The sequence below is a fragment of the Talaromyces rugulosus genome, chromosome II, assembly GCF_013368755.1.
Source record: "Talaromyces rugulosus chromosome II, complete sequence".
Lineage (NCBI taxonomy): Eukaryota > Fungi > Ascomycota > Eurotiomycetes > Eurotiales > Trichocomaceae > Talaromyces > Talaromyces rugulosus.
Window position 1 is genome coordinate 1937113 of NC_049562.1, and position 25871 is coordinate 1962983.

At 48.8% G+C, this 25871-nt stretch overlaps 9 protein-coding genes across 9 annotated transcripts; 3 read left to right on the forward strand and 6 right to left on the reverse strand.

Moving 5' to 3' along the window:
- Nucleotides 1-576: 576 nt before the first annotated feature.
- Nucleotides 577-3136, reverse strand: TRUGW13939_03144 (uncharacterized protein; the record flags this gene model as incomplete). The annotated part of the gene is made up of 12 exons (XM_035486329.1): nucleotides 577-600; nucleotides 697-992; nucleotides 1050-1404; nucleotides 1491-1868; nucleotides 1931-1973; nucleotides 2082-2178; nucleotides 2232-2393; nucleotides 2443-2577; nucleotides 2631-2898; nucleotides 2961-2972; nucleotides 3035-3059; nucleotides 3117-3136. The coding sequence occupies 12 exons, from the start codon at nucleotides 3134-3136 to the stop codon at nucleotides 577-579; spliced, it is 1815 nt and encodes a 604-aa protein (XP_035342222.1).
- A 1243-nt stretch (nucleotides 3137-4379) lies between these two features.
- TRUGW13939_03145 (uncharacterized protein) lies at nucleotides 4380-8888 on the forward strand (the record flags this gene model as incomplete). The annotated part of the gene is made up of 2 exons (XM_035486330.1): nucleotides 4380-8719; nucleotides 8774-8888. 2 exons carry the CDS (start codon nucleotides 4380-4382, stop codon nucleotides 8886-8888), a joined length of 4455 nt encoding a protein of 1484 aa, XP_035342223.1.
- A 1110-nt stretch (nucleotides 8889-9998) lies between these two features.
- Nucleotides 9999-11157, reverse strand: TRUGW13939_03146 (uncharacterized protein; the record flags this gene model as incomplete). The annotated part of the gene is made up of 2 exons (XM_035486331.1): nucleotides 9999-10552; nucleotides 10626-11157. The coding sequence occupies 2 exons, from the start codon at nucleotides 11155-11157 to the stop codon at nucleotides 9999-10001; spliced, it is 1086 nt and encodes a 361-aa protein (XP_035342224.1).
- A 619-nt stretch (nucleotides 11158-11776) lies between these two features.
- Nucleotides 11777-12862, reverse strand: TRUGW13939_03147 (uncharacterized protein; the record flags this gene model as incomplete). Its single annotated transcript, XM_035486332.1, has 3 exons — nucleotides 11777-12257; nucleotides 12317-12749; nucleotides 12811-12862. The coding sequence occupies 3 exons, from the start codon at nucleotides 12860-12862 to the stop codon at nucleotides 11777-11779; spliced, it is 966 nt and encodes a 321-aa protein (XP_035342225.1).
- A 2496-nt stretch (nucleotides 12863-15358) lies between these two features.
- On the forward strand, nucleotides 15359-17771 carry TRUGW13939_03148 (uncharacterized protein; the record flags this gene model as incomplete). Its single annotated transcript, XM_035486333.1, has 5 exons — nucleotides 15359-15508; nucleotides 15747-16342; nucleotides 16407-16625; nucleotides 16678-16955; nucleotides 17014-17771. The coding sequence occupies 5 exons, from the start codon at nucleotides 15359-15361 to the stop codon at nucleotides 17769-17771; spliced, it is 2001 nt and encodes a 666-aa protein (XP_035342226.1).
- Nucleotides 17772-18208: 437 nt separating this feature from the next.
- On the forward strand, nucleotides 18209-19705 carry TRUGW13939_03149 (uncharacterized protein; the record flags this gene model as incomplete). The annotated part of the gene is made up of 2 exons (XM_035486334.1): nucleotides 18209-18562; nucleotides 18605-19705. 2 exons carry the CDS (start codon nucleotides 18209-18211, stop codon nucleotides 19703-19705), a joined length of 1455 nt encoding a protein of 484 aa, XP_035342227.1.
- A 441-nt stretch (nucleotides 19706-20146) lies between these two features.
- On the reverse strand, nucleotides 20147-21626 carry TRUGW13939_03150 (uncharacterized protein; the record flags this gene model as incomplete). The annotated part of the gene is made up of 3 exons (XM_035486335.1): nucleotides 20147-21188; nucleotides 21257-21516; nucleotides 21588-21626. The coding sequence occupies 3 exons, from the start codon at nucleotides 21624-21626 to the stop codon at nucleotides 20147-20149; spliced, it is 1341 nt and encodes a 446-aa protein (XP_035342228.1).
- A 966-nt stretch (nucleotides 21627-22592) lies between these two features.
- Nucleotides 22593-23393, reverse strand: TRUGW13939_03151 (uncharacterized protein; the record flags this gene model as incomplete). Its single annotated transcript, XM_035486336.1, has 2 exons — nucleotides 22593-22771; nucleotides 22823-23393. The coding sequence occupies 2 exons, from the start codon at nucleotides 23391-23393 to the stop codon at nucleotides 22593-22595; spliced, it is 750 nt and encodes a 249-aa protein (XP_035342229.1).
- An 862-nt stretch (nucleotides 23394-24255) lies between these two features.
- On the reverse strand, nucleotides 24256-25782 carry TRUGW13939_03152 (uncharacterized protein; the record flags this gene model as incomplete). The annotated part of the gene is made up of 1 exon (XM_035486337.1): nucleotides 24256-25782. The coding sequence occupies one exon, from the start codon at nucleotides 25780-25782 to the stop codon at nucleotides 24256-24258; it is 1527 nt and encodes a 508-aa protein (XP_035342230.1).
- Nucleotides 25783-25871: the final 89 nt, after the last annotated feature.

Below are 25871 nucleotides of genomic sequence, written 5' to 3' on the forward strand. Positions count from 1 at the left end.
TAATCCATTGCATGTGCTTTTAAACGAATGTCATAGAGCCACATATGTAAACATAGGAAGCTGGCTAGTTGGGAACGATATTCAGGGATTGGTAACCCACATCGCGTTATGCATGGTTGGGAAACCTGCCATCGGCGAGAAGAACCAATTAAGCGAAACAAACAAAGAGAAACCCTTCAAGAAATGACTTGGTCAATTCTCCAATGTTCACGAGACAAATACTACCACATCTCTTAATTTCAAAACCCGCATATAAATCACACGCGTAAACATTCAAATCGGATAATACCGACGCTGTGATAGCAGGGAATAAGCTTGTCAGAATGTCACTTGAAGGTTTGAGATGGAGTTGTAAATGTGTCGAACAAGGTTTCATCCTCGTCATCGTCATCCCCACCGATGTCGTCGCAAGAATCACCGGTACAAGAATGGGAGCCGGACTGCCTTCGAACGCCTGGAAATGCTACAAACCGAACGCCCTTTTTTCTAACCAGTACCCAGTGACGCCGCTTGTAAGTGTCGTGACCATCGTACCAACGACGACGATCGCGATAGTGCTTACGTGGGATGCCCTTTTCAATTCTCTTCTTCCAGGAAGAACTATGGAAAGTAGAATTAGCAAGGCTAAAAGATTGTGAAAATGGCGAGTAAAACAAAAAAAAAGGACTCGGTGGTAAGATATGAGGATAGACTCACGTAGTTGCCATTCAACTTCTGTTCCTGGTCCAGCTGACTCTGGTACTTGTTAATACGAGGACGGAAGCTGTTTGGATCACGACGGAATGTAACGTCCAAATTCTCGAGGAATCTGTTGCAACCGGTGAGAAGCGATTCCGGGACGTTTGCACGGGCGTCAACAGATGGCTGTCCGTCAAATACGATGACACGATCGGCAAGATAAGTAGCCATAATGAAATCGTGTTCGACGATGAAGGCTGTCTTTTTGGTGTTCATAATGAATCGTTTGATCACTCTTGCTGCCGTAACTCTCTCTATAAAAATATTAGAAAAAACTCTCATTAAAACCTGATGCATCCATATTGACTTACGTTCTGCATCGAGATATGCCGAAGGCTCGTCTATAAGATAGATGTCTGCAGGAATACCAAGGGCAAGTACAATAGCAACACGTTGCAGTTCACCACCTGACAGATTCTGAACCTCTTGATCGATGAAATCATCGATCCTGAGAGGCTTGTAGACATCGGTCTGAAACTGTGGGTTGAGGAAAGCGGCCTTGATTCTCTTGAAGAACAACTGTCGGACAGTTCCCTGGTATTTGGGCGTGATCTTCTGAGGCTTCATGCTAATGTTCATTCGCGGCACTGACTTGGTTCCATCGGGCTTCTCTGCACCGGCAAGCATCTTACAGAAAGTAGTCTTACCAGTACCATTTTCGCCCATCTTTTTTTATCAACCATTAGCGAATGAAAGAGCAACGGATAAACAGGCCAACACAAAAAGAAATATTTGTGGAAGAGAATACGCACCAGAACAAGGATTTCAGAGTCAGTAAACTTTCCGGGCTCGATTTTTAGATGGAAGCTTCCCATGGTCTTTTCCATACTGGGATAGCTGAAAGCGCGAGCCTTATCGGCCAGCAGGTCCTCACCGGCTTCGGCGATGCGGAAGGTCAAAGACTCCTCACGGAAACGCAAGTTTTCAGTGGGGATGTGTCCGTCAAGGAAGATATTTATTCCTTCACGAACTGATGACGGTAGAGTGACAACTCCGTAAACAGCGGGCCGACCATAGAGGACACAAACAAAGTCAGATAGATAATCTAGCACCGACAAATCGTGCTCGACTACTATGACGTAATCGTCAGGGCGCAGAAGTTCTCGGATGGTACGAGCAGCAGCAAGTCTCTGTTCACTTTCTTAGTATATCGGAGACACCAGTTTTGGAATGTAAGAAGCGCATTACTCACCTGACGGATATCGAGGTACGAACTCGGTTCGTCGAACATGTACCTATGAGTTGACCAGAAATTAGACATTTTTTGCTTGTATAGATGGGGGTGCGGTCGTTTGGGTTGAATAGCGTAGAAATGAGTTGATGGTTGTCAGTATGTTACTTACACATCAGCTTGCTGGACGCAAACCAGAGCGAGGGCGAATCGCTGTAGTTCTCCACCAGAAAGGAGATTAATGTCGCGATTTTCGACCTGCTTGAGTTCTAAAACTTGATTAAAAATTATTGGCCTTAAACAGAAAAGGCGAAATACTAACCGAGCACTTCCATAATATGGTCCATGTTATCCATCTGCGAACGAGCCTCAATCAAAGGACCGACTTCTTTAACTGGCCCCTTGACGGCTCTAGGAATTTGGTCGACGTATTGCGGCTTGACCACCGCCTTGAGATCATCTTCCAGAACCTTAGTGAAGTAGTCTAGAGTGTGTTAGTGTTGTGTATATAGTCTCGGAGCATGAATGCATACTTTGAAGCTCGGATCCACGGAAGTACTTGAGAATTTCCTGCCAGTCGGGTGGATCATCGTAGCGTCCCAAGTTGGGCTTCAATTTGCCGCTGAGAATCTTGAGAGCTGTACTCTTTCCAGTACCGTTCGCACCAACTTTAGTAGAATTAGCACAAAAACTGTGCGCCACATGAATGTAGAGTACATACCAAGACCAAGAACCTGTCCGGGGCGAGGCATGGGCAGGCGATGGAGCTTGAAGCTGTTGGCCGAGTAACGATGTGTCACTTGTGTTTCAAGATTGGTAGGCAAGTTGATGATGTGTATAGCGCCGAATGGACATTTCTTGGGGCAGATACCGCATCCGATGCAGAGACGTTCCGAGATGAAGGCAATTTTGGAGTCCGGAGCGACTTCAATGCAAAGCTTGCCAGTGCGAACGACCGGGCAAGCTTTCTTGCATTCTTGGCGGCATTTCTATAGCTATCAGTATCGAGTCGAAGGGTTATTATTATCGGTGGTAGCAGGAGTAAAAATACCTTCGGTTTGCACTGTGGAAAACGAGGCGTCAGTGATATACTTGACAAGCGGGGTAGGAGAAGCTCTGACTGACCTTGTCACTGTTGACAATGGCAATTCTAAAGCGAGAGTTAGTTCCATAGCCCGAGTCAATAGAAACGCAAACAGAGAATTACCTCGTTAGTCTGTCAGCCATGGTGTTTGCTGGCTACGGTGGCGGTTCTCTGTGGCTGCGGTAAGTGGCATGAGCTTGGAGGGGAACAATAGCATGAGGCTTTTGTGTCTATGGAAAGGTGGGATGCGTACCAACTCGGCGAAGGCGAAGCAATCACGGTGCTTATAGAGAGCAAAGCAGCAAGCAAGCCGGGATCAAAACAGTAATGATTAGAAGCGCGTCAACCATACAAGGAGGGGCACCGAAGAAAACTTGATCGCAATTGTGGGATGATAGTGGAGCCCTCCCGCAGCCCTGCACCGCGCTCGCGGCCTGATGCCTCAGGTACCAACGCCCGTTATTAATAAGCCGGTCGTGACTGGCTGGAGGTCCGGCAAACAGAGCAAACACGTCGGTGCGCACGTGATACAGTGTCGTCTACGGTCTTTCCCCTTTGGGGACCGCCCTAATCCCGATACGGCCCCGACAGCCGCTAGCCCACAGCAGCCAATGAGCGCCGGCCGAGGCTCGCGGGCCGCTGCCTTACTGCCTTACTGCCTTAATGCCTTGTTGCCTTGCTGCCTCAGGCACCCAAGCGGCTTTGGCACCTGCCGCTGCAGCCCGCCCCAAGGCTGCGCTGCGTCTTGGCCTGCTACTCGCTGTTCCGCCTCTACCACCCACATCCGCCGACATCTTACTTCCCTGACATTCCACTACTCAACACCCAGCTTTCGGTCTCGCAGATCTTTTAGGCCACTCTTTTCCTTCCCACAACTCCCAATTTGCCTTCACCACCGACATCCAGACATTGACCGACATCCTTCCAATCCCCTTTTGGGGTTACCACGCTCGGGACGGTAAGCTTTTTTTTTTTTCCTGTTGATCTGCCAGACGCGTCCTGCCTTGGCTGGAGTACTTCGACTCCGGCGGTCGACCCACCCACCACCTTCAGGATATCTTTTTTCTGGCTCTTCAGGCTTCTACTGGATACTGGAAATTGCGCCGTGTCTCTTGTCGTCGTTGGTCTACTTCTTGGGACACCGGTCTCTGCGCTTTGCGCGGGCGACCACGTCGTCATCCATCTCCGTCATTTCCATCAACCTTTCATCCTAAAAGAACCCGTCCATCAAATGCCTTGTTCCTATGCTCTTCCTATGCGCAATCTCTTGATTTCGACTTCTCTTCACGGTCGCAAAACGATTCTCCTCGTCTTGGAATGTTTTTTGTTGTGCTTCTGCGTCAATCAAACTTGCAATGCTGACTTCTATATGCCGTAGCAGCTAGCATGGCGTACCCGGCCACCGCTGAAATGTCCTCCGGGACTCAGTCATTCCAGCCATCGACTAATGGCTATGGACACATGTCATCTTCGGAACCAGCGAGCGACCGAGAAAACGTTGTTCTGACTGACGGCGACGCTGACGGCGACATGTTTGATGTCTCCGATGCCAGCGTTAACGATAGTGAGGGCCCTGGAGAAAATATTCATATTGCGCCTTTGGAAAGGGGGAACTCAAGCGACGATGAGTCGGACCTCGAGAGCAATGGCCAGAACAACCACTCCATTTCGTCGTCGTCCCCAGGCTCTGGCCTTGGAATTAAACACAAGTCACCAAAGGTGGACGAGGTCCAATATATGCGGCAGAACCCAGAGCTGTATGGGCTGCGTAGGAGTGGCCGGCCTCGTACTGAACTTCGCCAGACCCTCGCCGATTCCGATGACGACGACGAACCTAAAGGCCCACGTTCCAAGCGCCGACGCATCAATAATTCGCAACCAGTCTCGAAGGGTCCCTCTCGATCGGTTACCAGGTCATCTCTAACCGACTCGGACTCGGATGAGTATGGTGCCTCTCACGCCCGCACATCCCGACGTCGTCAAACCCAGCCATCTATTTCTCATCAACCTCTCGAGGTACGCTTCTCCAGTAGAAATGCTACAAGAGTTGCCAATTACAACGAAGATTCCGATGATATGTTTGAGGACGAAGCTGAGGGCTGGACGGTGAATGATGCCGCTACTCTTCACCAGAGCAGTGGCCCTGGCATTGATTGCGTTCTTAACCATCGTCTCAATGACGGTGTCGATTCGGATATCGCCTACGACGTTGTTCGAATAAGCGACTGCATGTATTACATAAAGTGGCAAGATCGGTCACATTACCATGCAACTTGGGAAACCAGTGACAATCTACGAGGGTTCAGTGGCTTCCGCAGGTTAGAGAATTATTTCAAGAACAAGCTAAAGACTGATCTTTATTTGAACAACGACCCTGACGTCGCACCTGAAGATAAAGAAAAGTGGAACCTCGATCGTGAGCGCGAGGTTGAATCATTAGAGGATTACCGAAAAGTTGACCGTATTATTGGTCATCGCGAAGGGATTGACGGTGATGAGTACTACGTCAAGTGGAAACGCTTGAATTACGACACGTGTACTTGGGAAAGCGATACGCTTATTAAAGAAATTGCCCTGGATGAGCTTGACAAGTTTTTAGACCGCAACGACAAAGTTGTTAGTTGCGTTAAAGACGAGAAAGCCTCACACATAACGATTACGGGCTCACCAACCTTTCTGAAAAATGGAGAATTGAAAGACTTTCAAATCACGGGCCTCAACTTCTTGGCTTACAACTGGGCTCGCAGGCAAAACGTAGTGCTCGCCGACGAAATGGGTCTTGGAAAGACCGTCCAGACCATTGCGTTCATCAATTGGCTTCGTCATATTCGTGGGCAAGATGGCCCATTCATTGTCGTCGTTCCCCTTTCAACCATACCTTCTTGGTCAGAGACATTTGAAAATTGGACACCGGATGTGAACTACGTCGTCTACAGTGGTTCGAGCACGGCCCGCGCAATTCTCAAGGACTATGAACTATTAAAGGACGGAAATCCTCGGAAGCCCAAGTTCAACGTCATGCTAACAACATATGAATATGCCAACATGGACTTTGAATTTCTTCGCCAGATACCCTGGCAGTTCATGGCTGTAGACGAAGCTCACCGTCTGAAGAACAGAGAGTCTAACCTCTATGCAAATCTCCTGGCCCTTAAATGTCCGGCTCGACTCCTCATAACGGGTACTCCGATTCAGAATAACCTTGCCGAGCTCTCGGCTTTGATGGATTTCCTCAATCCAGGACTGGTCGAAGTCGAGGTCGACATGGATTTGAATTCTGAAGCCGCATCAGAAAAGCTTGCCAACCTTCAACGGACTCTAAAACCGCTCATGCTCCGCCGAACAAAGGACAAAGTAGAAAGAGACCTGCCGCCAAAAACCGAAAAGATCATTCGCGTTGAACTGTCCGATATCCAACTCGAATATTACAAAAACATCCTGACCAAAAACTATGCCGCCTTGAACGAAGGAGCCGGTGGCCAGAAACAGAGTCTGTTGAACATTATGATGGAATTGAAGAAGGCCAGCAACCACCCTTTCATGTTCCCAAATGCCGAAGCGAAGCTTCTCGAGGATGTTTCGCGTCGGGAGGATGTTTTACGCACCATGATCACATGCAGTGGTAAAATGATGCTTCTTGATCAGTTATTGGCCAAACTCAGACGCGACGGCCATCGAGTTCTTATTTTTAGCCAAATGGTGAAAATGTTGGATCTTTTGGGAGACTACTTGACCTTCAGATCATATCCATACCAAAGGCTTGACGGAACTATTAGTGCCGCTAACCGTCGTATAGCCATGGAGCATTTCAATGCTCCAGGGAGTGCTGATTTTGCCTTCCTTCTGTCGACCCGTGCTGGTGGTCTTGGGATCAACCTAATGACAGCTGACACTGTCATTCTATTTGATTCTGATTGGAATCCGCAGGCCGATCTTCAAGCGATGGCTCGCGCACATCGAATTGGTCAAACCAAGCCCGTGAGCGTGTATCGACTAGTGTCAAAAGATACAATTGAAGAAGAAGTGCTAGAACGCGCCCGAAACAAGCTGATGCTGGAGTTCATTACCATTCAGCGTGGGCTGACAGAAAAGGACTCTCTTCCAGACAAGCACGCTCGTGCTGTTGGCGAGCCCACTGGTACGGATGAAATATCACGCATTCTTAAACGACGTGGACAACGCATGTTCGAGCAAACAGGAAACCAGAAGAAGTTGGAGCAACTTGATATCGACTCGGTGCTCGCGAACGCGGAAGAACACAAGACGGAGCAAGCCGAAGGGCTAGAGGCTGATGGAGGCGAGGAATTCCTGAAGTCTTTTGAATTCGTTGATGTCAAGGTCGATGAGATGAGTTGGGACGATATAATTCCCAAAGAAAAGCTCGAGGAGATCAAAGCCGAAGAAAAGCGCAAGGAAGATGACCGTTATCTCAACGAGGTTATCGAGCAGAATCGTCCACGCAAACGCAATGTCCCAACCGACGGCCGTGACGAGCGAGAAGAGAGGAAAGCCAAACGTCATGCACGCGTTCAAGTCAACGCGGAGGCAGATGGATCTGAATCTGAATCGGATGATCCTAAACGTCCTCTGGTGGAGAAAGAACTTCGCCATCTAGTGAGAGCTTTTCTACGATACGGCGATCTCGAGAATCGTGAAGATGATATAGTTCAAGAAGCTCGCCTTACGGGACGTGACAGGGAAACTGTCAAAACTGCACTCCTTGAGATCACTACCAAGGCATCAGATCTTGTGAGAGAGGATAGGCAGAAATTTGCAGACATGGAGAGATCTGGTAAAATACCCACCAAAAAGGAAAAGAAGGCCGTCTTATTTGACCTTCACGGGGTCAAGCGTATAAATGCTCATACTATTGTCGAGCGACCCGAAGAAATGCGCGTGCTTCGTGGGGCTACAGACGGATTGGCTGATTACAAGAGTTTCCGTATACCGGAAGCATCGAAAAAGGCGGATTATACTTGCTCTTGGGGCGCACGTGAAGACGGAATGCTGTGTATTGGTATAGTGCGACATGGGTATGGCGCATGGCCCGAAATCCGTGATGACCAGGACCTGGGACTTGGTGACAAATTCTTTTTGGAAGAACACCGTGTCGACAAGAAAAACGAACGAGCAAATACCGAAGAGAAAGGCACCAAATCACCAGGAGCAGTACACCTAGTTCGTCGGGCGGACTATCTCATCTCAGTTCTACGTGATAAAACTTCTAATGGCAATAACGTCGCTGCAAAGAGAGCAGTAGAAAACCACCACCGGAATAGGAAACTTAGTTCCGCCCAGCGTCGACAAACTAGTGTTTCTGCATCTCCAGCTCCCTCGAATGGCCGCAAGGTTCGTCGCGATTCCGATCGGCGTCCCCACACAAACAATTCGCGAGACAGCATCGAGCGTTCTAATACTCCAAGAACCGACCATGTGCGAACCAAAACTAGCCTTCTCAATGATAAGATTCGCAAACATGGTGCAAATGGAGTGCATGAAGACCACGCTAGACCCCGGAGCGTCAGCAATACCGCACCCATCACCATGGAAGATTCCATCTTTGAGCCCAAAGTCCATCTTCTAGTGAAGCTCCGTGACGTGAAGAAGAACCATCCCGAGAAAGAGGAACGAGCTAATGAGATGCGTCGGCTCATCTTGAAGATTGGCAATTTTATCAAACAACTTCTCCGTCAGGACAATTATCCTGGTCTAGAAAACCGACTTTGGTAAGTAGTACAGAAAGGGTGAATTTAGCGGAACCATCGCTGATATTTTTCTAGGGATCATGTCGCAAAAAACTGCTTCCCAGCTGGCAAGACCGATCTTAATTCACTGAAGAACATGTACGAAAGGGTTGTGGACAATAATAGAAACACCACAACCATTGCCAGATAGGCCACTGAGACCTCATATGACAAAATACCCAGTCACTGTTGATTTCTCGCAAGTGGGTGTCATTAAGTGCTTACGGCAAAATACAGTGTTTAGACGGGTTAAGAGATCGGCAACCAATATAGGGCACAAGAAGAGACCCATGCTATATATAAGGGCTTTAGTCCCTTTCTTACAAAACGCCAGTGTGCTCTGTGAAGTCTTTGTACTTCAAAAATTCCCCTGCCGAAGCGTTCGGACAAGGGACAAAAATATCCATACACGGCGTTATACCTTGATATTAGAATTCACTTTTCACTGAGTTGGATCGACCCACAATCCTGTCTGGATTTCGAATTTCAATACTGCATTTCAAGCGGCGGAGTTTGGCAAGTGTATTTGCATCATACATGTGTTGCATTGCATGGCGAGGCGTGAAACATTCATGGATTTCATATGAAAAGTTGTACGCCACGCATTTGCGTTGGTTTGTTGTTATATGTCGAGTGTTACATCCCCGGGCTTATGACGTGAATTGGTCTACGGATGAACAGAGTCGACTAGTTTTGCTGTTGTTGATACTTCCTCGTTAGCATGATGCGAGGGCAATCGGATCTTTGTTGCACATAAACAGGCGTTTCTTGAGATAACTGGTGTTGTTGCATCATCTGGAACACAAAATTTTATTCTGTGATCTCGAGATTATTTATTTGGGAAATATGGCGGCTTTTCTTTTCACCATGTATGTACTTAACAGATAACTTCAAAAACATTGAAAGCATTTGAGGATTCAGGGGTTGTTAGATGCTAGATTGTCTTCAAACATGTTTCTTCCAGCAGCTTCAAGGTTCAGATGTCCTTGTCGAGGGCATTTGGTTCAATGAAATTCCAATGTGCTGCATTTAAGACATAAAAATTTGCTAGTAATCTGTTAAACTTAGACGAGAACCAGAATTTTTGTACAGCTAACAGAAAAATGCTGTATTTGAACTTGTTAAATTGTACATGTGAAAGAAAATTGATATCGACCAAGCCCTGTAACTCCTCCGAACCGTGCAACATATAAGATAAGAATCATCGAAGTGCATTATATAAGAATACAAAGACCGAAAAAAAAAAGCTAGCTGTGTAGCTCTAAGTAGAAACAGTTTCGTTCACCACGTTTTCGGGGCGTCCGTTTGCAAGAGCATATTCGTTTTGTACGTTGGTAAGAGCTTCGGACAAACGTGCTTCGGTATCGATAACATTCTCAAAGACTGATTCTTTCTCTCTCCATGCCTGTTCTCGCTTGGGCCTCCATGTTCGTTGCCACTGCTCCTTGAGCTTATCGGATTCTATCTGTGCCCAGTGAACCTGGCGGCGAAGAAGCCGATACAACTGACTTGGAGGCAAGTCGAGTTCACGCCGATCGAAGCCTAGATCAGGGGTAAATTCCGGAACTGGGATCAATTCAGGTTCTTCTACATCCACATTGCTTGCACTGTCGCCATTCGTAGAATGTTCGGTATCATCCTTGCTACCAAGGTTGAGCTTCAGCTTGATCCGTTGGACCTTGTTGGCAGGGGTCGCGGTTTGACCCAGCAGGCTATTCTTGGGCACAGGATCGGAGGGCCGAAGAGCCTCAGTCTCGTGTACGGTTCGCATGTGTTTCGCGAGAGCATCGGAACGGGTAAAACTTCGGTCGCATTCTAAAAATGGTTGGGGACAATTAGAAAGTGATGCCTAACAAGATGTACTGGGGGGACTGATTTAGCGACATACCTGGCAACGCGCAGTAAAATGGCTTTTCCCTCGTATGACTTCGCATGTGTGCGCGCAGCGCATAGCCACTGGCATGAGTCTGCCCTTTGCGACTACAGTCGACCCATTCACAGGAATACTTTTTCTGTCGAGAACCAATGTGGTCTTCGTGAATGTGGTTGACCAAATTGTCCATATTTCCCAAATCACCAGCCTCGCATCCATCCCAACGACAGATTGAGACCTGCTCGCCGCCTTGTCCACTGTAGTCATCATCCTGGCCACCGCCAATCAGTGCGAGAAGGGAGGGCGAATTGGGGATGTCGCCGTCTGTATCGGACGAGATAGGGCTCGAGGGCGAGGTTGGGACATTATCGCCCTGCACGGATGAAATAGGAGTGTGGTGATCCCAGGAAGCAACACCGGTTCGTCGCCTCTTTGATGGTGGTATGCTTGAAGCCGATGGAGATTGGCCATCTTTGTCCAATTTGATGTCCTCGGTCAAGTCATCGGACGCGATAGACGACAGAGGGGAGCCTGGGGAATCCGCCATTGTGACGTGCAATTCTCTTAGTCCAAACTGTATTGAGCTGCGAAATCGGGAGGGCCGAGGGTGGTTTGCGAGGTGTTCTTGTTGATCAAGGGCGCTCTGTAAGATGAAGTTGAATGGCAGTGGTTCGATGCGGAGGCACGTGATTGGAGCTTAGGTCTTGAAGCTTCCCGCCCGAACTTTTTTTCTTTCTCTTCTCACCCCTCGGAACACACAACACTCGTCAACATTGCTATTCCATAACCTTTTTATTTATTTATTGATTGTTTGTCTTTCGCAGGCTTCTTTTTCATTATGCATTATTATCAGGATATACACACCATGAACACCGAGCTCTCAATATTGTCATGCTCGTGAAGTGCTGGCTGGCGTAGGTAAGCTACATTGTTTTTTTATGCCCTTCTTTACATAAATCACGACGTGATGAGCAACAAAGTGAATTCTGCAATGCTGACAGCTTCCCAATCTGTGGTGAAGTTGTGTGTTGACCCCTTCTACACTTGACCTGACTTTGAACATCATTCTTTTGAAATTTTCAAAACTAGTACAAATGGTTTGCTAATCATTGAATTAAGAATATGTACTAGACTATTGAAGGATCCTTGATTGCACCACCTGTGTCCTAATAGCGACTGCCTTGCACCACGTGTCCTTTCAGAATCGAGTCAATCTCGGCAAACTCTTCATCGGATAGAGTCTGTATCCCTTGAGTATTCTGAATCACCTTGTCCTTAGTTGTCCCACCGGGGATAGGGATGATCGTAGGAAGGCCAGGTTTGTTGTTTAAACTGCGGACCCAGGCAAGCGCAATTTGAGCCGGAGCAGATCCCCTGCGTTTGGCTAGGGCCACTATCTCTTGAATAAGTTTTAGATTGTGCTCGTAGTTTTCACCTTGGAATTTAGGAACGAGGCGACGGAAGTCTCCTTCTGGGATATCCGTAAATTTGGCGATCTCTCCAGTGAAAGCACCTCGACCAAGCGGAGAATAGGCGATGACTGGGATGTTCAGCTCGGCGCAGGTTTTGGCGATGTCGTTCTCGAGAATGTCCAAAGACCACAAAGACAGCTCTACTTCCACAGCAGCAATGGGGTGGACCTTGTGTCTAAACAAATATCGCAGTTAGCCTGATAGCTCTTTCAAATACGATTTGCTCATACGTACGCTCTTCTGATAGTCTCCGCATCTACTTCACTGAGGCCAATGCCGCCAATCTTGCCTTCTTTGACCAGCTGTGCTAGAACTGTGACAGTTTGCTCGACAGTTGTGCCAGGGTCCTGCCGAGCACATTCAAAGATGTCAATCGATTTGGTTCCATCCAAGACTCGTAGACACTCGTCAACACTGGCGCGAATGTTCTTTTCCGAGCCATCCGGTCTGAATTCACCCCGGGCCAGACCACCCTTGATACTGAGCACAACCTTGTCTGCGTTCTGTGGGTTCTTGGTAAAGTACTCCTTGAGTAAGTGGCAGGAGTGATTGTCTGGTGTTCCATAGAATTCACCACCATTCCAAAAGTTGGCACCCAGTTCCAAGGCTGTATCCAACGTCTCGAAGCACACTTCTCTAGAAGGTGGTGTGGGATTCCAAGTCATGCCTGTAGGCTGTGTTTAGCAACCCGGGATGTAAATAACAATCAATCAATGCATGCAACTTACGCATGAGGCCATAGCCTGTTGGACCGACTTCTTTTCCAATGAGAGTAGGCATACTGGGCAGTTATTTGTTGTAGACGGAGTGATAGTAATTACTGTTGAGAATGAAATTTTAAGGCATGTGGTTAATTGACATATTGATGCAGACAATGTCCTTGTATTTATACCAGATGTTTATTAATTTCAAGGAGCGTTTAGTCATCTATGATGTACATATTATGTTTTGGCAGTTTACTAACCCCCGCTCTTACTCCGACAGGAACCAATTCTAACCCCGTTGGGCGTTCGGCTTTAACGCCAAATCCGACCGCTAGCGGCAACGCGGCCTCCGGTCTCTACATCGCCTCTTCGGGTTTCTATTTTTGCTCTACTTCAAGGGCCTATACTCGTGCAGATCTTCATTTGTTGCTAATAAAACCTAGCTAAAACATTCTCGTATGTCGTAATTTCATCAAATCGCGCCCACAGCTTGCTTGCTCATCGGCAATATCAACAGGCCATCCGCTTTCGGTATCGGGCCGAACAACTTCATAGCTTCGATATTTTTCTAATTCTTTCATCTTCTTGCGTATAGCCATAGCCGGAGTTAAACTAACAATGCTAAAGTCCTGGTGTGACCGGATGTGTAGCGTCCTCCGTGACCATGCCGGATTTAATACCCCCGTCATTGTCGTTCGTTCGGCTTTTCACCTATGCCGTTATTATCTTATACATTACGACAGGGGTCGATGTGGGTGTGGCCGATATTGGCGTAGTGCTCGAAAAATAGAAGACGGTGGGTGACGATGCAAGTGTCTCGTCACGGTGCAATGATGGAATGCTGCTCGGGCTTGGTGTACTGCTTGCAACCGCGTGTGCGGTCTGAGATCCAGTGGGAGTAGATTGACGCGCTGGTACGCTGGGAGTTGGCTTGATCATATTCCCTTTTTTGGGGAGATCTTGGTGGCCTTCCTTCCTGTCGTTGTCGTTGTCGTCGTCATCATCATCATCATCATCATCATCATTGTCGTCGTCAACATCGTCGTCGTCGTCGTCGTCGTCGCTATCGCCATCATCGTCTCCCCCAATCGCCCCCTTTGTTACTGCCTGGTCGATCCAGTTTTGGATATCTTGATTGTTGGGGATTTTCGTATCCAAGCTTTTCAAGAAATCGCCTACATCAAAGGGGTTTTTGAATCTCTTTGAAAATCATCAGTTTCAATGTTGTAAAAGAAGTATGTGTAATTTGATTCTCAACTTACCGGTTCGGGTGACCTCGACGTCAAAACGTTTGACGAGTCATGCGTCAAGTCATCAGCGGATCGTAAAGGGAGGCCATGGATGAGACTAGCAACAGAGGCAAGTCCAACAAGAAGTGATGAAGAGACCATATTTGTAGCCGATTGTATAGCGCTCTTCTAATTCACTTGGAAACGATGGATTGAACACAAGGGTGGCTAAGAAAGTGCGCACTAAGGCAATTTAGACACATTCAATATTAATAAAGATATAGAAATTCAAATGTCAAAGACTGATAGCGGGGATCGGATCCTTATACCAGGCGGCCGTAGCAGGAAGAGGTGGCAGGTTTCCCAACCTCTAGGAGATATCATGCATGCATTATCAATTAAGGTCTGGCGCATTGAATATGTGCCGCTCCTTATTGAATGTAATTGCATGAGGTAATAAGGGGAAGACGTAAAACCATTGGAGAGTCAGCATTCCGTTATGGGCAATTTGAAACTGCGACTCTCCCCGAATGCCAGATGACATACAAGGCCAAAAGAGTGGAAATAAATTATATGTACATCAAGTTTTGTTTTGGAATGTGTCATCTCGCACAGGCGGGTTAGTGCTCAGACTATGTATCTAGTAGCAGTTCATTTCAACACACATGTAACCTCACAAGGGGGTGATACCTGCGGACAACAGCATTTAAATTCCCTAGAGAGTTGATCAGAAACATATTAAAGGTCGAACGTCATCAATATGATTTTGTCTCCGGCGCGTTTGCTGTGGGCTGACCACATTCTTGTCATGTTTGTGGAATGTGTGGCCAATGCCCCTGGCCGTCCTTCTTATATCGTAAGCATAAGTCGGGCTAGGGAAACTTTGAAAAAATATTGAATATATAGAGAGATACCTGGGCTTTACAGGAAACGGAATATCAATCGATACTATGTATGTAAGAGATTGTGGAGCAATTGTTGCCGAAAAGGGTAATTTTTTGACAGCCCCGAGAGAGCCGGAGTTGCTGCTCTTAAAGCGACGTAAATACAGACACAATGAGGCCCTCGAAAGCTCTTTACTATTATTATCTTTCCCTCTCTAGTTTTTTATTATTGTCAGGCTACACAGAATTTGCAACAAAGCCGGTCACATGATGCATCAGCTTATGTAATGCCACAGAAAAGGAGTCGGCCGCCGCTTTTCACCCCGTTTCCGCCAGCTTTAACTCGTTGTAGTTATTGATGTGACCTCTCAACTCGCGCTACTCAATCGAAAATTCTAGACGGAGTTTTTGGCTGCCACAAGTAGCCTCCTTTTCCGCTCAAGCATAGTTGAGCCAATAATGGATCCGCCATGGGGAGACCCCAGACCCGGTGCGGTCGCTGCACCTATTTCGTCCATGTCCGACTCCAATACAAGCACCAGACCCAAGTCATTGCCTCGTGGTGGTGGCGCCGGACCTCGTGCATGTAGAACGTGCGCTGTTGCCAAGGTTAGATGCATTCCTAGTGAGAGTGACAATTCTAGGTGCCAAAGGTAAATTAATGGCTTCATTCCCCCCCGCTTCCCGTTTGAGGACTCCGCGATTGATGCCGGTGATTACATAGATGTACAAGGCTAGGGAAAGATTGCGCTCTCCAGCCCTTAAAGGAAAGGAAAAAACGTAAATCAGCGCCGAGGAAAAAGTAGATCAGACCTGCACCATAGATCACTCAAAAGGCTGACTGCAGTCTACTAGCCGTGTGTCTCAGTTGGAACAGAAGTTGGACGACATTGTCACTCTGCTCAAAGAATCGCAGGATCAAGATGGCAAAACAAATACCGACACAAATGAAGACACAAATTCGTCGTCGGCAGGGTCCCCGATGGAGACGTCACATCTCGATACCCTGTATCACAGGAGAACCTCGTCGGCAATCTATGCAGATACCATCCCACGATCTCATCCCATCAGGACCATGTTACAGGCACCACCTACCAGCAACACTGGCTTTACGCATACGTCGCCAATGCCGGACCCGCGACCTGCAGGCCAGGTGGAACAGTTCACGCCTAGGACACAGCAGGATGTATGTCTAGAAGCTTATAGGTCTTCCATGGCCACGTACTTCCCTTTTGTGTTGGTTCCTAGTCATATCACTGCAAATGAGCTAGCCGAAAAGAAACCTTTTCTTGCAAAAATGATCTTCACCGTGTCCCATTGTCAAGACTATGGGCCCCACAATGAACGAGGAAAAGAGATACTTCGGCATCTGACCGACCGACTTTTCCTAGAAGGTGAGAAGTCCTTGGACCTTTTGCAGGGAATGCTCATCTATATCGCATGGTAAGATTGTCTGCCTTTTCAAGTGAAAAAGACATGGGCACTAACAAGCCAATGCACAACATAGGTATCGAATTTTGTTCTACGGCGGCAGGCAAATAACAACTCTCCTGCAAATAGCAACTTCTCTGGCAACGGACCTGGGGTTGAACTTGCCAGTCCGGGAAGATCGGTACAAAACCGTTCAAGACGTAATCTGGACGCTTCTACAGGGCGTCGTAAACATTCAGCGCCAGACACTGGAAGAGCGACGTGCTTTTCTAGGCTGCTTTTATTTATCCTCCTGGTATGTAGGATGCCATCTCTTTCCGAACTTTGCTCATGTAAATTTCATGCAGGATTTGTTTCTCGTCGCTAGGAATGGAGCCAATTCCATACACGCCATACGTCAAGGAATGCTGTCAAGTTTTGGCAGAGGCAAATCAAAGCCCGAGCGATTTACTTGCGGTTGAGCTGGTTCGCATTCAATGTGTTATGAATTCTGTGCGCCAGGCAGTACCGGCAGGTCCTATAGAGATGGAAAAGTTTTATACTTCAATCGACCTGCATATCAGTGCTGCCCAGCAGCAACTAGAAACTCTTAGAAAGAATTGGCCTGTCAACAAGGCCATTCAAGGTCAGTTCAAACACTTGTCTAAATCCTTCTCGAAGCGTACTTATTGATACGTTCCCAGAACAACTAACCCTCCATTACTACTACGCCGAAATGCTTCTTTATGAAATTCCTGTCTTTCTTATCCTCAACCGACCTAATTTTAACCAATCCGACTGGCCGCCTGCACTCAACCACCGAACAATAGAATACCTCACTCTGCTTGGCTCATCGGCCACCGCCGCTCTAGAAACCTTCTATGCTATACACCATCGGAACTACTTTCAAATCACGATGATGTCCTGGGAGCCGTTCATACGTGTCCTAGTCATAGTGCGCAAGCTGATATTCCTCAGAGAAGTTCCTGGATGGGACTATAAGGAGGCTCGTCGGCATTTCGACCTGGCGGGAATCCTTGACAAAATCACGGCAAACACTACCAAAGCGAGTGAACTGGCGCGACTGGTCAATAGTGGAACGGACGACGCTTGGGGTGGATGTCATAATACCAGACCAGACCAGCACCATATCTTTATAGACGGTAAAAATGACATGCTCCTCGATCTCGCCGCTCGGACAAGCCGCTTTAAAGCGGGATACTTCGAGGCTATTCGCCTAGAAGAGGCCGGTGTGCCTACGGATGGCCAACCACTGGTTGCTTCGTCACAACCGGCTCATCAGCAGGTTCCCAGTGACGGTGGGCAGCATCAATACCAGCAAATGCCACCCCAGAACATAATGGGCACGGAAATGTGGCCGGCCCCGGAGACTGGAGAGACATTGCCAACGATGGACGACGACTTTTGGCTCGGGTTCTGGCAGGAGTGGCAGCTTAATTGACGTCGAAATGCTCTGCGCTCTTTCCTTGTGATGTATATTATTGACTACACGCTTGTATGCATATTTGCAACAACGCAACACAGAACTGATGCCTAATAGCACTACTACATATGCACATTGCAGTATGTGTTTCATTCGTCTATACTCTATCCGCTCTAGTGTTGGTTCAATTGCAAACCACCAACACCCCGGGCCCACTATTAATCCTTCACAACAACCTGACAACAACGCGCGCGATGGCTATTATCATTACTTATTAGTGAATTACTAGATCATTAAATTACCATTGGCTGCTCTGACCTGACCGTTGGTCTCTGAGGCTGATGGAGAGTTGAGCCCTTGAGCTCAAAGTGTTTTTCTAATCTTCGGTCACTTTTACCTTTTTCCCCCCAGACTGCGAATTGGGACCACCGATCATACCGCTAAAATATTATTAAATGTCTTTATCCTCATTTGTCCTTCTTCTCGTGGTACTCCCCGCCATTACACTCTCACAAACAACACCCGACGCGAAAAAGGGCTGGCAGTCTGGAGACAACGACAGGTCATCGTTTGATATCCTCTGGGGCTGTTTCTCGACCATCTTTGCCTGCACCTGGTCTGTGCTCCATTTGAATGTATCAAATCCAAGGGAGTCTGAGTCGCGCATTTTCTGGCGACAAGTGAAATGGTTTATTTTGACTATTTTTATTCCGGAGTACCTGGTAGCTGTTGCTGCAGACCAGTTCTGGGAAGCTCGGATTTGTGTCAAAAGCTTTGAAAAGTCCAAATTGGAACGTGTTCACTCGAAAGTGTCGGCTGATACTGATGTCGAGTTACAAGATGCGACTTAGGATCCATCACCACCATCATCAGAGAGTCAGAAAGTCGAATGTGAAGAGGAAACTTTGGAAAAGGAGAAGACCCAGCCTTGCAATTTAACTGGTGGTTCGCCTACAATTGAAACAACTGAAATATCAGAGAATATCGAGAGCAACGAACACCCAGAACCCGAAAAAAGCCAGCAGAGCGCAACAAAAGCGAGTGCATATGACGATGACTGGACGCTTGCCCATGGGTTCTTCACTACGATGGGCGGTCTGGCAATTCAAACAGAAGACAAAAAGGAATACTCAATACTGAAAAATGATAGCCCGGTTAAGCTTCTCGAAAGCGGTCGAGTCGACTTTCCTTGTATTACGACAGAGGATATCAAACACCGAAGCAAAACAGACGCGTTTGTAAAATTTATCGCTGTTTGCCAGAGTACCTGGTTCGCGATCAACATAGTGGCCCGGCCTGGTTCTAACCTTCATGTAACGCCACTTGAGCTGGCTACAGCGGCATATGTTCTATGTGCAGTTATTGCCTATGCGCTATGGTGGCATAAGCCCAAGGACGTGACGGTTCCGATTATTATCAACGTCCCATCATCACCACCGCCAGACACAACCACGAATACAGAAGAGCCGACTCTGAAACACTACCTCGATCTTATTGCACCTCGCAAATGCAATGATTTCGCAGGGGTTAGCACCCTGGATCTATTATCAGGACGCGTCAAGGTAAAGGCAACATTTAGCCAAGCAGAGCTACGTCGCATGAATTGTGCAAGCCTCGTTGGCTTATTTGTTGGTCTCATATACTGTGGCATTCATCTTACGGCTTGGAATTTTCCCTTTCCTACGCCAGGTGAGAGAAAGGCATGGCGGATATGTACGCTTGCGTCAATTTCTACAGCAGCTGCTTTGATTCCCTTCTATTTGCCCGGGCTAACCTTGTCCAAAACAAAGGGTGTATTGGCTGTCCTTCTTACGCTGGACTATTTTGTAGGCTACTTTTGCTATATTATTGCCAGAATAGTTCTTATGGTCTTGATGCTCATGAGCTTTCGGCTGCTGCCAACAAGTTGCTATGATACTGTTGACTGGCTGTCAGCCCTGCCTCATTATTAACCTTCAATGTCTTGGAGAAAGAAAGAAAAAGAATTACATAGTGGGAGTGACTATTATAATCTACGTTCTCTGGAAGATAACAATCACGTGGAACAATAATTAATTAATTTTCCCTAGTTTGTTGGACACCCAAGTCCTTTACCACAAAACCCAAGACAAATGAAAAGTTTAAAAAAACAAATCCCCAAACAAGATGCCGCTTTTTTGGAATTCAAGTTCCGCCGTTGAAGGCTAAATGCTCGTGTGTTCTTATGTTGATTAAGAACTCTTTTTTCATGTTTCATAACATCGTAACCTCATGTTGAAAGAAGTCTATATGTCACCGTGCGCCTAAGATAGATGGGTGAGAAATAAAGGGTATCATATCCACTCTAGTAGCGGTAGCTAAATTAAAACAGTCAGTATATACGAATGAATATAGGTTGTGTAGTGGAGGGTAGCTTACATTTCACTCTTGTAAGGACCGCTGACATCGAGACCAAGGTACTCGGCCTGGACAGGGGTGAGGGCGGTGAGCTTGGCGTTAACGTGTTCCAAGTGAAGCTTGGCGACTTGCTCGTCAAGAGCCTTGGGCAGGACGTAGACACCAACGGGGCGCTTGCCCTCGTTGCCGAACTCGATGTACTTGGCGCCAAAGGCAGCATCGCCAGCCTTGTACAGGGCAATCTGAGCCAGGACTTGGTTGGAGAAAGAGCACGACATGACGAAGGAAGAGTGGCCAGTAGCACAACCCAAGTTGACGAGACGACCCTCAGCCAAGAGAATGATGTGGCGACCGCTGGCCATGAGGAAACGGTCAACCTGGGGCTTGATGTTCTGGGCAGACTTAGCGTTAGCCTTCAACCAGGCAACGTCGATCTCGATATCGAAGTGACCAATGTTGCAAACAATGGCGTCGTTGGGCATGACCTCAAAGTGGCGACCAACAAGGATGTCACGGCAACCGGTGGTGGTGACGAAGATCTGGCCAACAGGGGCGGCCTCCTCCATGGTAGTCACCTGGTAGCCGGAGACAGCAGCCTGAAGAGCGTTGATGGGGTCAACCTCAGTGACAATGACACGGGCACCCATGCTGTGGAGAGCCTGGGCACAACCCTTGCCGACGTCACCGAAACCGGCAACAACGGCGACCTTGCCAGCAATCATGACATCGGTGGCACGCTTGATACCATCGATGAGAGATTCACGGCAACCGTACAAGTTGTCGAACTTGGACTTGGTGACCGAGTCGTTGACGTTGATGGAAGGAACAAGGAGCTTGTTGTCCTTGAGCATGCGGTACAGGTGGTGGACACCAGTGGTGGTCTCCTCGGAGATACCGTAGCAGTCCTTGAGCTGCTCGGGGTACTTCTTGTGGACAAGGCCAGTCAGGTCACCACCGTCGTCGAGGATAAGGTTGAGCTTCTTGCCATCCTTGAAGGCAGTAAGCTGCTGCTCCAAGCACCATTCGTACTCCTCGTCGGTCTCACCCTTCCAGGCGAAGCTACAAGTCAAAGTCTCGTTAGTCCAACTGCTAGCACAACCCATCGCAGGTATCACAATTTGACTTACACAGGGACACCGGCAGCAGCGATGGCGGCGGCAGCGTGGTCTTGGGTGGAGAAAATGTTGCAGCTAGTCCAGGTAACCTCAGCACCGAGAGCAGTGAGGGTCTCGATGAGGACGGCAGTCTGGATGGTCATGTGCAAGCAACCAGCAACGCGAGCACCGGCAAGAGGCTGGTCAGCGGCATACTTGGCGCGGATGGCCATCAGACCAGGCATCTCGATCTCGGCGAGTTCGATCTCGCGGCGCCCGAAGGCGGCAAGGGACTGAATTGCACTGTCAATTTATGCTTTCTAGCTATACCATGAGGGATAAGATGTTGGAGGAGGGCACGTACGATGTCAGCGACCTTGAACTTGTGGGCGGGGGCGGCCATTGTGAATTGTAGCTGTCTGAAAGAGGGGGAAAAACAACTGGATTCGATGGTCAGCTTCGGATGCCACACGGGTCTATGGAGACCTATGGCAGAAACTCACGGTGGATGTATCTGAGAAGGACAGATGGGAGATGAGCAGGAGGAAAGAAAAGTTCGAGGGGGGGAGAAAATGTACTAATAGTCTGGCCGCGCCGGGCGACGAGGGGCAGCGGGCGGTGGCCGAAAAACCTGGGCTCCACAAATCTGCCGCAGTCCCGCACCGCAGCGCAAACAACATCAACAACAACCATCCTCAAAACAGCCCCACGATGGGCGATGTGGGAGGCGGACGGGGCTGGCAATCGGTCTCTACAGGCTGGGCACGACGCACTCGGTGGTTTCGTCGCGAGCGAGCCATTGGTGCCCCAGCGCGGCCTAAATCCCGGCCTTCAGAAAACAGCCGCTTCGGAGTCCGACGAACTTTGGGGCCTCTCTCTCGCTCGACTGCAACGGGGAATAGGATATCAAGTGCCCGAATCATTGTTTCATCGACGGCTCTGTCTGCTTTTTACAAGACGCTCACTGTTGGTTCTAATACGTAAGACGCACGATCATCATGGAAACAGAAAACAACAATCTATTGCTGTCTATCCACCCGAAAGAGACTAACTAGGCTTTTGAGGTTTTTGGCTTTGTGAGCAGCGCGCAATAGGACTGCCATGCACCGTGTATACCCGACGGCAGTGGAAAAAAAAAAAACAATCCCGTGATCAAATGAACAAAGTCGCAGTCTTGCCATTGTGGCCAACGAGGACAGCCTGTGTATGTGGATGTGTATGTGAATGTCAAAGTGTATGTGGATATTTATGCAAATGCAATGCAGTGCCAAAGATGGATCAATGCCAACCCGAGATGCAGAGTGTGTCAAAAGCAGAAGGGTAAAAAAAAAAAGCAACATTTCGTAACAGCGTCACAGTGGAAGACCACCTAATCGTCGTCTTCGCTCGTCCAGTCATTGATCTCCCATGAGGAGGCATCGTCATCAATGACCAGTTTCAATGTCTTGAAAACAATACTGTCGTACAACTCGCGGGCCGCGGCCCTGGCCTGCTTGTGCCAAGGGCCAGTGCCTCCGGCTCGCGCATCCTCTCTCGCTCTCCAAATGCCTGTTAAACGGTCAGCTATACTCCTCACAAGGTATACATAGGTATACATACAGGTTGCCAGGTTCTGGTGCTTCTCATTTTTGGTGCCGAACCAATACTTCAGCAGACCACCGCTGGCTATGGCTTCCTGGTGCGAATAGTAATCGAGGTCAGTTAGCCGCTGATCGTCGATGACCGGTAGGAGCTGCGAGCGGAAGGTGACGACGTAAAACTTTTGCTTCTTCCATCGGTGGCCCTCGGCGGCAGAGAGATCGCGCAGGAAATCGACAACGGCCTGCCAGTTGAACGACTCGGTGTATGGAGCAGTGGCATAGTCGTCACGCAGGGGCTTGAGTATGGTCAAGGCCTTTGCGAGCAGCTGGTTTGGCGTGTCGAGACGTCTCAAATCCAGCAAGTTCAGTGGTTCATTGTACGGCGAGGCAATCAATCGGTCGTCCGAGGTCACCACTTGTTCGTGGCGCTGTCCGCCAAATTGCAGCTGCAAGGCGGAAGCCGCGTGGAACTTGAGCAGCTCGAAATCCTTGGTCACCAGGCTGTGATGGAAAAGCGTCGTCGGCGCTCTCAAGGTCACAGTGGGCGCATTTGCGGGGGCGGTTGCGCTGGTCTCAACAACCGCGGCCATTGTCGCAGAATCGGTCAATCGGTCAGAAGCAAAGGTGCGTCGTAGTAGATGAGCGAAGGCGAGGAGGTGAAAAGGGTGAGAATCAAAAGGTAGAAATGCGCACGAGCAGGAAACTGGGAATGAAGAAAGAATGTGCATTTGAAGGCGGACGAAACGACATTTCAGGGGCGGATGTCACCTTTGTTCGACCCAAGGCGGCGCATGCGCAAGAGACCAGAGGAATTGCGAAAAATTAGCAGCAACGTGGGCCAGAATTAATAATTGCGACAACGGCGTAGGGGAAAAAAAAGGATCCATCCGGGCGGTGTGTGAATTTGTGTGGACACTGCAAAGGATCCGGGGATGGTCGAGCACGCCATCCTCAACGGGCGGCGGTCTTCTTTCCTGTTCGATCGCCACGAACCGCAGTTGTGTTGGAGCATGCCATCGAGGCGATTCTGATGAGATAGATGGCCTGTTTGCGGCAGGGAGACAGAGAGATAGATCAATGACAGACAGACAGCGAGAGAGAGACGTAAAGAACATCTGCAACGCCGGGGACGAAGATCGGCCGCTACAGAGGAAGGAGCTGCGGCTAGCGGTAGCGTGGCATCCGATCCGGTCTAGCCGCTTATGGACGAGCCCCGGATTTGCAGGCTAACATTGAACTATAGGTGCCATGTTATACATTTACGTACATATGTGTATACAGCATGATAGATAGAGCCTGTCTCTATAACATTTCAGAACAAGGATTCTTAATTTATTCATAGCACTCGGTACATATACAGTAAGTTAGATGTAGATATTGGTATCATCAAGTCATGAGCTCGATATCACCCAGAACGCCGGAAGAAAAATGCAACTTCTACTTCATTTGATATCACCTTCTCCCTGGCAACGGCGGCGGTGCCATCTTCCCATCCCCAGTGTCGACTTTCTTGCGCGCTGGAACGTCGGGGACTTTGAAGCCCTCGCTGCTGACCTGCGTAAAGGTGCCGCCTTTGAACCATCGGTCCTCCTCGGCCTTGCGTTTGCGGTTGAGCTCAGCCTGCACTTTGGGATCCACCAGCTCCAGCCCTTGCACCGGCGTGAACGCGATAGAACTGGCCGTTCCAGCCTGTGCCCCAAGAGAAGTGCCCACTCCTGACGACCGCAAACCCAGGACACTTGCGCTCCCGGGGCCGCGCAGCGATGTCGCAGTGCCGCTGACAGGAGTGGCACCACCCCAGCCTTTATTGGATTTGCTCAGCTTGGCTCGGGTTCGCTGGTCGATCTGCATGGCGCGAATACGCCCGTCGTTCTGCTGCCCGAGCATACCCAATCCCACCGACGAATCGCCCGTACCATATCCAGCTTCCTGTTCCTCTTTACCAAAGGCAACTCGGTTCTGCGCTTTTCGGATTTCCGTCGTGGCCACAGCTTCCTTGGCATTGCGAGCACGCCTACCGCCTCTCTTTCGCGCCGGTTTGTCGTCTGGCGCCGGCAACGCTCGAGGTCCCTTATTCGGTGGCGGTTCAGTCAGCTTGTCTAGGCGTTGGTAACAATGTTGCTTGAGCTCTTCGCCCATAGATCCATCCAGGCTGCTTCGAGCAGCGTCGGCCCGCGCAGCGAGTACCAACTTTGCCGACACGATACGCATTGCCTGGCGTTTGACATCGTTTGGAATGTCTTGAATCATCGGAGAATGATATAAAAATCCTTGTTGGCGAATGCCGACGTTTGTCGCAAACCCCAATCCTTCTTGTTTCTTCGAGCCCTGTGCAGCGAGATTGCAAGCTGGAATTTTGGCTAGTTCTAAAATGCCACCGGCCTGGTTCAAGAATTGTGCTGCAGTGTGTGATCCGATGAGAGCGGTCAGGTTCGGCGCAATCTCCGTCATGCGAGACTGCACACTCTCTATGCGCGCCGTTCGTTCACGGTCGAGTTTTAAAATCTTTTCGCATACGCTGAGGACGGCTGCAAGCTCGGATTCGGTCATTTCCCTCCCCCGCGTAGTTGTGCCTTCGACTGTAACAACCATCGACGAAGGACCGTCCAAAACCGTGTTCAACGGAGCACCGACCATGTTGTCGGATGAGGTCGAAAGTTTCTTGATGTCATCGAGAGGGCCATTGCCCAGGATAGCGACTGTTTTGGCGTAGTTAATGGGATTCGTGACAAGCGTCTCGAGCTCGGGAAATCGAATCGAGTAATAGTCGCGAAGAACTTTGTGTAGACGAGAGAGTTCGTCGGCCGCTAACATGGCCACTTCAAAGTCATTCTTGACTCCGGTGTCTTCTTCTTTCTGGGTTTCTTCCGCCGTTTCGGTCACGTCCTCCATTTTTTCCACTCCATTTTCCTCTTCTTCTACGAGATCCTCCAAGTCGGAGTCCTCAAAATCCCTCAACAAATCCTCGGCGGCAGACATCCTGGGCGACAGATGACTGGGTCGGGCGGAGTCGAGCTGGATGGTGGAAAGGTTGTGGTGAAGTGGCGTCGCAAGAGATCGAAAGAGCT